General features: G+C 40.2%; 1 protein-coding gene across 1 annotated transcript in view; it reads right to left on the bottom strand.

The window, feature by feature from the left end:
- Nucleotides 1-1,091: 1,091 nt before the first annotated feature.
- Nucleotides 1,092-12,428, bottom strand: part of MRPS6 (mitochondrial ribosomal protein S6) — a 46,393-nt gene continuing 35,056 nt past the window's right edge. The window contains exon 3 of the mRNA XM_074155532.1: nt 1,092-1,717. Coding sequence (XP_074011633.1) covers nt 1,537-1,717 — 181 coding nt within the window. The 3' untranslated portion in view covers nt 1,092-1,536. The remainder of the gene's footprint in view (nt 1,718-12,428) is intronic.

Genomic DNA, 12,428 nt, shown 5'->3' with positions numbered 1-12,428 from the left:
TGGCAGTAACCACAAAAATAAAAGTACAGGTAATATAGATCCAGCTTCAGTAAGCATGCAGTGCATTCCCTCTATTCTTCAACATTTTTTTCCAGGAAAGAAGGGACAAAATGGACAGTCTGCTCTTAAAAGAAAAGCAGATATAAAAGCAGAAAAAACACCAGGAAAAAAAACAAAACAAAACCCCCAAAAACGCATGCATTCATGTCTCCTAAATAAAGATACACAGAAAGAAAATTTCTTCTCCTCTTTCGTTTTTCTAAAGCACTTTTCCTAAGAAAAAGCAATTCCATCCCCCCCACCCCAGAAGTTCTGAGTCCAAGAAAAAAGCAGCATCGTCCCCAAAAAATGACCCTGCTACCACCACGAAAAAGAGCATCAAACTGGTGACAAAATAGCATGCTAGAGAGCAGTCACACCAACGAGACCTCTCACAGGTCTCCTGGGAATCTGCCCTTGGCCTTCGGGTTCTGTTTTACCTCAAACCAGGGCAGCAACGCACAACGCGGGAGTGCCAGAGGAGGCAGCTTCTGGATGAAGCTCATTCAGGTAAAGAACATTCTCTTTGCATAACAACATATCAGTGTCGACTTGCTTTCTTCTTCAGAAATAACTACACACGCACTTGTTTGGAAGGAGAAACGACCAGTCCATTCCTTCAGTAGCGTGGGGGAAATATGGGGATCCTCTGGAAACCACTGAAATTGTATCAGACCCTGCGGGAGGTTGTACTACATTAATGTCATCTTTCACGTGCGTTGCTTTTTCTCCTGTTTTCACAAGAGCAAAAGAAATACAAAATATACACTAAGACCTTTGCCCTGATGTTTTCCTCAGTTTGAAATATCCACCTGGGTCTAGCTGATGTAAAACAAAGCATGTTTTATTCTTCTGTTGATACATAAGCATTGTTATTCTCTAACCTGATACCTGGAAGCTTCTGGCCTTTTCTATAGAGAACAATTTTTTACCTGTACTTTGAACAGAGTTATTACCTTAAAGAAGGAAGTATGATGTGTCTTTTGGCAAGGAAAGTTATTTTTTTTCTTGTACCTTTTCTGCTTTTAAAAAATGAGTCAAGTTTTATTTTTAATCGCGCTTTTATTACCATTTCCAAAAACAAGCAAAAAAATAGCTCCAACAAATCACATCCTATACTGCTATATTTACACTGTAGAGTTCTTAATCTCTTATGTAAATACACATATTTTGAAGTAGTCTGTCTTTGGAAAATAATGCTATTTTTAGCATTCTGATGATGGATAAATCTTCATTATCAATGTAATGCTCTAAGAGAAAAGAAAATCAATTTTCAGAGTTGTCAAATATCAAGATAAGCATACAAATTAAGCCCACTCAAATTATTTTAAACAAAAAGAAACATCAAATGTTACAGTAAGTTAAGATAGTGTACTATACCACACACATAACATGGCCAAAACTGATTATTTTTGATGGACATTAGTTATCACAATTGTTTTTCAAAGCAGGAATAAAAATTTTTTAAAAAAGTTTTAAACATGCTATTTGGAATATTCACTTCTTCTTGGCAATTAGTTTATCTTCAGAGTTGACTGGGATTATGCCACTGCATTCTTCTGTCTTTGATACAGGATGCTTTATAAAAGCACGTCTAATTACATCAATATCACGTCCTAAATGATCCATCATGGTCGACACAATCGAAGGTGGGCCCTCTAAGTCTATCAAAAAATACCTGCAATGAGAAACATACACACAATAAAAAAAAATACCTGTACTGCAAAAACTTTAATTCAATTGACTGTTCCGTAGGATTTCTTAAATGAAACTTTCTAATTTTTTCTTACATTTTTGGTACCACAATTGTTTTAAATAAAAGCTCAGCATTATCTTGATTTCAAACAAGAAAAGTTCAACTGAAGTAGGCTCAGCCTGAACTCTTCTTTGTTGTACAGCACTGCTTACCCAGGGAGACTAAAGAGGGCTTACTCTCCTTGTACCTATTCCGTTCACTTCCATGCCTCAATCTGAACACTTAAAAAAAAAAAAAAAAAAGGTAGGGAGGTACATTCTTTACAGTTACAACATGCATCCTTCACGACATTGTTTCTTTGGGAAACAGATGCCAGTGTGAAACATCTCAAGCTTATATACAGACAGGCACATTTCTTCCTTTAAAGTTCCGCCTCAGAGCTGAATGGCAATTTCAAAAATACAACAAAAGACGCCCAAGGTGATGGATTTATCCCAAATTAGGCACATCTTTGATGTGAACATGGCTTAAATTTTCTATCTGAGGGCATGAGCTGAAGCTGCATACAGGCAATGCCCACTTGCCCAGTTGGCACCTGACGAGCTGACCTTGGCAGGACTGAAAAGGTCTTAACTGCCACACATGGACAGCACGTATAAAAAGCAGTGATTCAGGTAAGCACTTCGTGTCCACCACACACTGTCTTTAACATTTATAAAGAAAAAGCCGACCGCCTACCTACAGGAAGGAGAACGTTGCTCCCCATTAATATCTTAGGTCACCGAGGTTACTTCTGGAATAGACTCCTTTGCTGAAGAACCACACCTTTTTCACGAGCTCAACTATAATTCTGCAAGAGGCTTTTAAAACTGCAATACACCCAAAGGAGCAAAGAGGTCTACTGCACTTCATGAGCCCCGTTTCAGACAAGGGCCAAAACTACACACTGTGCACTAACTTAATCTCAGATATGCAAATTCAGATCCCATCTCTTAATGCGAGATGTACCTTAAATTCATAAGCAACGTGATGTCTACTGTTCCCACAAATTATGAGTGACCTCGTGCCAGCCATCATACTAATGCAAAAAAAATGAGTGAGCCATGTCACTGGCCATCCCTCATCCCTGGAAAGGCTGCGAATGGACCAGCGTTGCCAACACAGCCTAACCAGAACACTTTTTAATCACTTTGCATTTGGCATGGTGCTAACTATAGTATAGTAAAAACACACCACAATTGTCTCAGAAACCCTACTGGAAAGTACTAACCACTCCCCTCTTTTCCAAGGCTAGCAGTAATTTAAAGGCTGTACAGCACAGCACTTCCCACCTAGCTATTTCATTTCAATCTTTACGCATTCTCTCATTACAGCTCCCCTTTCCTCCTAGACCACCCAAGCACATCTCCCCATGAAGGATCGGTATAACCTGAAAGCAATATCCCTTAAATGAAGTCATGTTACCCAACTAGGATCAAGCATCCCAGTTTGATTTAAGAACTGTACCTAACAGATAGGAATTTGTTCTGCATAAGGTATGGGTTCTTACTAAGGCAACTATAGCGTGAGCATCACACTTCACAGTCCACCTTCATAAAGGTAACCTTGAACTGTAAGTCCCCAAGACCAGAAGCTGAACTCTGAGTCTGAAGAGGAAATACAGGAGGATGGGGTCATGAACAACAGGCACAGTCATGTTCTTCATGCTGCAGGGAGCTCAGTTTCATCCAACTAAATCTGTTACATCAAAAATATTACACACAGAGCAGACCCACCGGGCCAAAAATGACTCAAGCGGCGTGTGCCGGATTACTGCACAGGGGTGGAATCCACCCGTGGAAAACACAGGAAAGAAACTTCTTCCTAGCCAGACATCCTAATCACGAAAATGTTAATAGCCCCAATTAGGCTCTGAAGTCTTTTTCAGAAAGACCAGACTGAAGCACTGAATTCTTGTATGTGAGGGGGCTGATGGAAAAAAATCTCCCTGCAGCCCATAATGAAGCAACGAGTACTCTAGAAGAGATGCCCAGCTGGTGCAGGCTGTGGCCGAGCGTCACTGAAGCCAAAGGACCAGTGCCAGGTCACGTCAGCAAAGGTGCAGCAGGGCGACTGAGAGCTACAGCAATAACTTACCTCAAGAAGGATTTGGAGGAACTCTGGTGGGCTCAGTCCTCCTTACAAATCATCACAGGCTTCAATGGGGAATGGGATTTGGCTTAATGTATTTGAAAAACTGAACTGCCTACAGCTTTCTGATCTCCAGAATTAAGAGGTGCCATCCAGTTAAAAGTTTAGGAAGAGAAACAATTTCTAAGCTTGGACAATTTGCTAGAAATACTGCACAGCAACACGTGAAGGATGCACACCCCTTAAAAAGGGAAAGTCGTATTGTCTGTTAAAGCCATTAAAAGCCACTGGTAAATTTAACAGATGACACTTAACTCTTCTCCTTGGGAAGAAGCCTTCCAAATCCTCTCACAGTTGCAACTAACAGAAAGGAGGATGGGGGGAGAAATTCCAGCTGGTGATCCACTACCACATTCGTGCCCCCTTCCCTTAGCAAGAGCACGTGTTTGTATTGCAAACCGTGCTCTTTGCGGCACCATTTTAGTCCCACCATTTCTCTAGAATGTAATTTCATTTCTGCTTGCAAGTCGTATGCTGCTTTTCATTGTGTTCCTAAAACGGCAATATTTTTTTTTTTTTCCTCCAAAGGCTGCTTTGCAACTTTGTGCTTTCTCTCACATTAGCAAAGGGTGGAAATTTCCACTGACGCACTGTTGATAACTGAAGGAGAAGGGGGGGGGATGGGAGGATGAGCTGTTGCAGCATATCTTTATGACTCCTCGCAGAATAGGTATTTTATCTGACGATACAAAACTGCAGTAACTGGGGACAATGCGAGTTTTTAAAAACAACCACCACTCTTCAGCGTTAACAAGCAACGATTGCCTTCCTGTGCCAAAAAAGAGAGGAGGAAAAGAGGACCAACGTAAAAAAATACTATTTCTTCATTAAAGAAAGAGAAGAAACTAACGGCTGCAAAAGCAATAACCAAACACAATTGACAATGCAATCCCTGAGGGGATCGGGAACCCCTTCCCTCAAAATATACACATGTAAATCAGCTGTCACGAGGCTGTGTGGTTTTTTTAATCCACCCTCAATAAGGCAAGCAGCAACCTTAATTTCAGGCAGTGATCTATGACCCGATACGCAAGGCTGTAGCTACTGTTTGTGTAGTAAACAAAACCAAATCCCAGTGAGACTTAAAGACAGGGAAAAATACAGGAATGCAGGAGGGAAATCACCTCATTCTTGCAAGCAAAAATGCGAAAGCATTTAGGCTCTCTAGGAGTCGGACAAGTCATCAGGGGAGAAATGCAGGAAAATTCCACTGATTCACTATGAGACCACAGTTATTTTTGTCAGCCTGCTCAACTGTAAATAGAAGAATGATTTAAAATACAGGAGAGCAGAGTGAAACATATTAAAACAATGCATTAACTGAAAAAAATTAAAAATCATATGATCTCAAATAGAGGAGAACATGACTTTGCATGACACATTTCATTTATCTTTTTCAGCATGTTCAAGCCAGAAATCATTTGAACCTTGAGTCCTAAGGACACTCAAATATTTTGCTTTCAAATAAGACAGCACAGGACTTCAAAGAACCCTGAAAAGCACCTGGATCAAAACTCACTTTTAAATCCTCCTAGAATACAACTCTGTCAGCCTGGGGAGCCAAGGGAAAAGCACACGTACAGTGGACTTGGAAGAGGTTGTGTGGTCCCATGGTTGTGCCCAAAAATGTCCATATGCTAAAATTTCTCCTTTACATGGTGGCAGGAAGTCTATGTAAGCTTCCTCAGTGGGGAGGTGGAAGATACAAAGGAAACAAGATGTTTTGACCAACAGGTAGAGGTGATGCATGGAACAGGGAAACAGGAAACTGCCTGGAGGAAAGCAAGCTGCAGCACTCAAGTGAGAGCAGCTGGACATTCATTCTCATTAAGGTAATCCTATATAAATGAAATTTTTTTGCTACCTCAATGATCACTTCATGTTTGGGACCACTGCGTTGCTCTGAAGAGAGGTGGTTTGCTTTTCTTCTCATCTCTGATGGTAGCTACCCTTCCTCAGCAGGGCAGGCAGGCAGGCTAATGCTCAGAAGGATTATAATTTCGTAGCTGGAAGGACTAGTACATGTGTTACTTCTATTTTTTTTTAAAAAAAAGGTATGAAATAGATCATCATCCCTTGAAAGTCACAAGGATAGCAACTGGGAAGTACCAGATCAAAACCAAAAGCTGGTACATTAGTAACTGGACTGTGCCACAGCAATGACGCAAATAATCCATAATAAGCAAGTACTTTCGGGAAAAATACATTTTACCATCCAGAGTCTTCAGAAATTTCATTTTCCAAATTCTGTACATAGATGCCTGTTATTAAGCTAATTAAATAATGGAAGGACATTTTGCAGCATTGCAGAAAAATAAAAAAATAAAATACTGTTACACTGCAAAAAAGAAACCACCCTACATATTTGGAGCATTTGAAAAGTCATGCTCACTGGGCAGCATTTGAAAAGTTTGCAAAATTGTTATGAGCAGGGCTAAAGTTACACAGCAACTACTAATTCTGCTCGTGTCACTTCTCTGCCTTCTGTGTGATTCACAATTTAAAACCCACCAAAATGGTGACCGATTCCCATCGCACCAAGCCCACTATTTAAGAGCAGCCATTGCATCTAATCAATGTGCCTGCACAAGGATGCTACAGACTTTAGTGCATCAGAAAACGATACTGGCACCTCAATGTCACCAACTATTGCACTGTGCCATTTCTGAAAAGCACCAAAATTGCAAATTGCACTCCCTCTGTGCACCATAAGGTGAGGGGAAAAAAAAAAAACATTTGAGGGCTCTGACACTTGAGGAACATGCACACTTACATGCATGTGCATGCAGACAAAAGCATTTAAAGGAAAAGTAATGGTTCAACTCATCAATGAAGAAAGCCCCATCTAGTGGAAGAAGACAATCTACTTAGCAGAAAATACTACAAATGCGCGTAATAACAACGGGTTTTGTTCTCATCCAAGTGCATTACAGACCCAGAACTTCTTTTTTGCTGAAACAGATGTTCTAAAATCTGAACAGAAAAAAACAACACAGGTGGCGCATTAGCTATAAATTTCATTTGGCGGTATTAATAAAGGAAAGCTTGCAACCTCTTTCGTCTTGTTTTTCTTTGCAACCTCTTTCGTCTTGTTTTTCTTTGCAACCTCTTTGCTCCTCAGTAGCCATGAAAATCATCAAGAGAGTACCTGAGTGAAACTAAACATGTCGGTACGTTTATCTGCAGGATGAAGTCCTTTAAGTATGCAAGTTTGTATTTTACTAGTGGGTGGAGAGAAGGGTTGTTAAAACCTGTAGACACGCCAGAGGACAGTTCTGATGGGTAACTATTACTTTACTCTTACAAATAAAGTAAATAAAATTGTATCCAGACAGCATGGGTTATTGGAAAACACTTCAGATTCCTTTATCCACATGGAATATCCACTATTCTGCCACAAACTGCTTGTTGAAAAATAAGTTGTGTAAGCTCAGATACTATATGGGAAAAGTTTGAACATGTAACATAATTTACATAGATATGTTTCCAAAATATTGGAATCTCTTAAACAACACGATGCTTAATTACTCCGTTTAATTACTGAAATACTCCTCCTAATAACTATCTATTTCTTGTGCATGGGGCCACCGAATCACCTAGAAATGGGAAAGTCATGCCCCCTTTCCTGAGCATGCACTTCAGCAAAGCAACATTACCCACCATGCCACATAACAAAGGCAAAACACAAGGTGGTCCCGCAGGAGGGCCAACCTCTTCGGACCCTGAACTACCCAGAGGATGTGGGAATGATTTGTGGGAAGGCCAGGACAGCCTCCAAGCCTTGCCCGCTGTAGCACAGGGGAAGCCGGTACTGAAGCTTGGTGCTCCCAGCTCCTGGAGAGTAACTGCAGCACTGCAGGGCCTGGAAGCCAAGTTGAGTTCATCGTGCTGCATCCCTGGGAAAGGACCTCCTTGCCTTGCCATTTTCCCCCATCACACAAACAAGTCCACAGCGTAACTAACATTGCAACCTGGATTTGCTGACTCCTGATCCCACTAGATGCTGTCGGTGTATATACCCCTGTGCTCCTCAGCAGACCCTGACAATCGCACACCGTCTACAGAAAATTCCCCGTGCGCATGTTAAGATAAGCTCCCAAAATACAATTCAGCAAGAACAAAAGTAAGACCTGAGTTTGCTATTTCAGAGAACAAGTGGGCTGATGAGATAACTCGGAGTGAACAGCAAAACAAAAAGATTAAGAGACAAGCAAGCAAATAACAAAAGAAAATTGCCATCTTTTCAAAATCAAATTTGAAAGGGAAAAAAACAACAGAGCAATGAAAAACTGGCAAATAGAACATGGAAACTGTAATGAATAATCAGAATTACACACAGTTTAGTTGAAGAACTCACAAATAAGTAAATGAAATAATAAAAATGTGGGGAGAAAGATCTAAAAACATTACTGTATTACAGGCAGATTTAATAGGGGAAAGCACTCACATACACAAAACAAAGTAGAAGGGAAAGGCCACCGTGCTTTACTGGTTTACAAAATCTGAGCACTGACCAGGCTGATGTATATTATCTTTTCTACAACAGAGATAACAAAAATAAGAATGGAAGTAACGTTGGGGTGGGGGGATAAAAATCACGTGACAACAAATCTCTAGCGGATAGCAAGATATCCGGTATTCAAAACCCAGTTATACCTGGCCACTTTCTTTTCCCCAAAGCCCCTGTCATAGCTCCTTCTAGTTTAATACATTCCTGGTCTGCAGAAACTCTGAGCCATTATCTTGCCAAAGGAGTGTCTGAATCTTTTTTTTGTGTGTGTGTGTGTGTTTAAGATCTGTTTTGCAGCCTCCCTTGTACCATCTCCCCTAAAGTAAAAATATCCTACATACCAACCACGTCCCCCAAACCACCTCCTTTAACTGATGCCCTGAAGCATGAAGTGTCACAAGCATATGATTAAGGCATAGCCTGGCAAGGCCAAAGAAAACAGGTACGCCACAAAGTGCAAGCCCACAGACTGAGCTACTGAAATCTATCATTTTACAAGCAGTTGCAATATTCTCCAGTTTAGCACTGACCAAATATGCAGCAATGGCTCTGCAATGTCATCACCCAGCCCCAGTCTGGACCCTTTATTTGAAAGCTGCTTTGAGAGATTCAATGCTTCTCTACCATCTTAAACAGCAAACAAATCCAGAGTTTAAACATTCCTTGAATTCAAATACTAGTACGCACCTTACTCAAATCAGTTCACTTTTGTTTGTTCCAGAAATAACCACCTCCTGATACACGTTAACACAGTATTTAAAAAAATGCACCATGTTAAAAGCAGTTTTAATACAACTCATTAAAAATTATAAACAAGTCGTGGCTAGTAAAACAAATACTTGGCACAAATCTGTTGCCCATTAGCAGATAAAGTTGGGAATCCTTATTTACATTCTCCCGCTGTTTTTTCAGAGACGTGGCCATGAGCAAGTCACTCAGGATTAATGCCTCATCTAAATTTACATACCTAACCGACACTGGAACCAACGTGTCCTTGTCACATTTTATTCATCCATAAGGTGAATAGTATTTGTTACAATTTTGTGAGATGTTTCTTGAATTATGCTCTTAAATACTTTAAAAACAAAATAATAATGTTCTACTATGGCAATTAATAACATAAATGTGAATTAGTAGCTAATTCAACTGCAGTTTAAAATACCAGTAAACCAGTGATTTAAAAGTTTGATTCTTCAGACATATCCACACAGTTCCTGAAACATATTATTTTCATAATTACTTAAATGCAAAAGCTGTCAATATTAGGTCTCTAAAAAAAGGAGGCATTTTCTGCCAAGACATGCATTTAAGAGAAGGACCTAAATTTGTTTTAATATACCTTCAATGCACATGCACCACCTGCTCAGTGAATGTAATTTCCTGAGAAGAAACAAGTCAATTATATGTATGATCCGAGGTCTTCAAAGCTGCCTGGGAGAGTAAAACTACTCATTCCAGTGACAGCTGTGGGCCACAATCCCCTATGGCAGGCTTTGAAAAATCTCAGCTTTACAGATCAATTGGCAGTAAAATTCTCATTCTGTATAAAGTCTCCTGGATATTCTTAAATTTGTAATGTGCCTGTAATGCAGTATATCCAAGACAGATGATGCCGAAGCACTACAGAACTCAGACAGGAAAAAGCGCTTTGTTAAAGAGACAACTATCCTCCCTATTGACCTCTGAATATGCATTTTCCAGTTTAATCCTTTACTGTTGACTAAAGACACTACCACCACCTGGCTAAGTCCAGCAGTAGCTTTGCCATGCACACTGCCCTTGTCCTTTTGCTGTCAAACGCTCAGTTTTATGATATGCCGGATTTAAAGACTTGAATTGCAGTTAAAAGATGGAATTAGCTACATGAAGAAAATGTACAGCAAAAATCTGGGAGAAGGACAACTACTAGGCATGCCACAAAGCACGTCTCAGTTGACCTGTGAGTATCTGGTGCTGCCATACTCGTGGCTCTTGACCTGAGGTAAGAGACACGGCCAGGATAGTTCTGGGAGTTTTAAGGCAGCACAGCCAGGTCACTACACTGGTGAGGAAGATTGCTTTTTTTTTTTTTTTCAGGCAAACACCCCACACAGGTGGAGGGGATCCCATGCCATTCTGAGTGACAGGAAGATGGTTCGTCACTTCCTGTGATCGTCTTGGGTTCTGACCTGATCACAAGGACAAGAGCTGCCTCTAAGAGACATGCTATTAAGCTGTGACCCATGCCACGACTACTGTATTGCACTCATTTTCATACGATTTGTTGCTACAAATATTGTATTCCACTAATTTTCATATCATTTACCAGCCAGAAGTTCTAAGGAAGTAACAGATTCAGCGTACATCCTAAGCCTCCCACCATCTACATACTATTGGAAGATAAACCAACTGAAGCTCTGCTAAGAATCACAAAACTAAAAAATAAAAAAACTAAGAAAAAAGCAAACAAAAAATCCCCAACATGAAAAGCTTTGAAAGATTCACCACTCTCCCCCACACTATCATTTGTAGTCTCATAGAAACCCTACCAGTTACTTCAGAAAAGTCCAGACTAAGGAAAAGGTGACACTCGGTACTACTTAATACACCACTCTACACCAGCTTGCTCAGAATGGGGACATAGATAGAATTTAAAATTGTCCATGAAGGAGAAAAGATCATAGCATTTCTTAGTAAGTACAGGTGTATATTCAGCTTAGTGAGGTATCTTTAAAAGTGTTTTGGGTTTTTTAACTGTGTCCTGTTAAAAAAAATTTACTACTTTTTGCAGATGCTGTAAAGTAGAACTGATTGATTTTATAAGGTGGATCAAGAACAGACTTTTCATTTCCTATTCGTACATTATCTTTAATATCCTGGGTAAATTATTCTCCAGACCATATAAAATATTGCACGGTGTATCAGGAATCTACCACATCTGACCACTGAACTGCAATAACCCTAGCAAAATCTACAGAAATACAATTCTCCTACATTACCAGGTACTGAAACTGCCTGCTGCTTCCCCTTGAAATATCTCATTTCTCCTAAATTTGAGTTCTCCAATTAAAAGCACATAAAACAACTATTTCCTTTAGTACCCTCTCTCAATCACTTCTCCTTTTCAGGAAGCCAAGCAATTTTGGGGAGGGAACTGCCATATTCAAATTCAGAGGATCCAAACGCAGGGCAAGCAGAATGCCTGCTGAATACTTGAACTGGGAGGTAGAGGAGGTACAGTGATGGTGGCATTAATCTGATGGCTTCTTGCCTGTGTTTCAAGACACGATTGCAATTATTTGCTACTAAAACCTTGCCTCAATCACAACACAAAATACATCTGCTCTTTGGACTCTGCAAAGAAGAGGGTTATAGTCTACAGATCCCTTCGCCCTGTCCATTCAATAGGTAATCTCCTAGAGTAGTAGTAGATCTGCTACTAGTTAAACTAGTTTACACATCTGAAAGATCCCCATGAGAAATGGCTTCTATTCATCTCTGCTACGTAGTCCTTGTGAGGCTAGTTACTGTGTTTGCCTGTCCTAGTTTCCCTGTTGAAGAACCCAAGACCTGATCGGCAGAAGCACTGCCACACAAACTAAGCAGAAGCTGTCATCCAAAGTGGTGAAGTGTTACAGTGCTAAGTATTCTAGGAAAAACAAATAATAATCTAGAAGCTAAAAGTCTCAACTTCAGCTTCCAAAACTAGTGGAACTTGGTCCCTCTGCCTTAGCTCCTCACCTATACAAAGAGAGTAACACCAGCTCCTCGTTCTGCTGAAGCCATTGGAAAACATTTCAGCATTCATAAAATGCTTCTACTCCAACAGAAGGATAAGGTAATTAGTAATTCTGTCTTGGGACAAGGCTTTGATTAACTCCTGTGAATATGCAACAGGACTTCATTGTAAAATGCAAAACTGGCAGGATAAAGCCATGTTTTGAAGGACAACAGAGAGCAGGGGGCAAGGCGGTCATGGCCACAATACCATTGCTTTTGGTTAAGCAACAGGCA

This window comes from Numenius arquata, chromosome 1 (assembly GCF_964106895.1).
Source record: "Numenius arquata chromosome 1, bNumArq3.hap1.1, whole genome shotgun sequence".
In the NCBI taxonomy this organism is placed as follows: domain Eukaryota; kingdom Metazoa; phylum Chordata; class Aves; order Charadriiformes; family Scolopacidae; genus Numenius; species Numenius arquata.
This window is presented reverse-complemented; position numbering and strand designations above follow the sequence as displayed.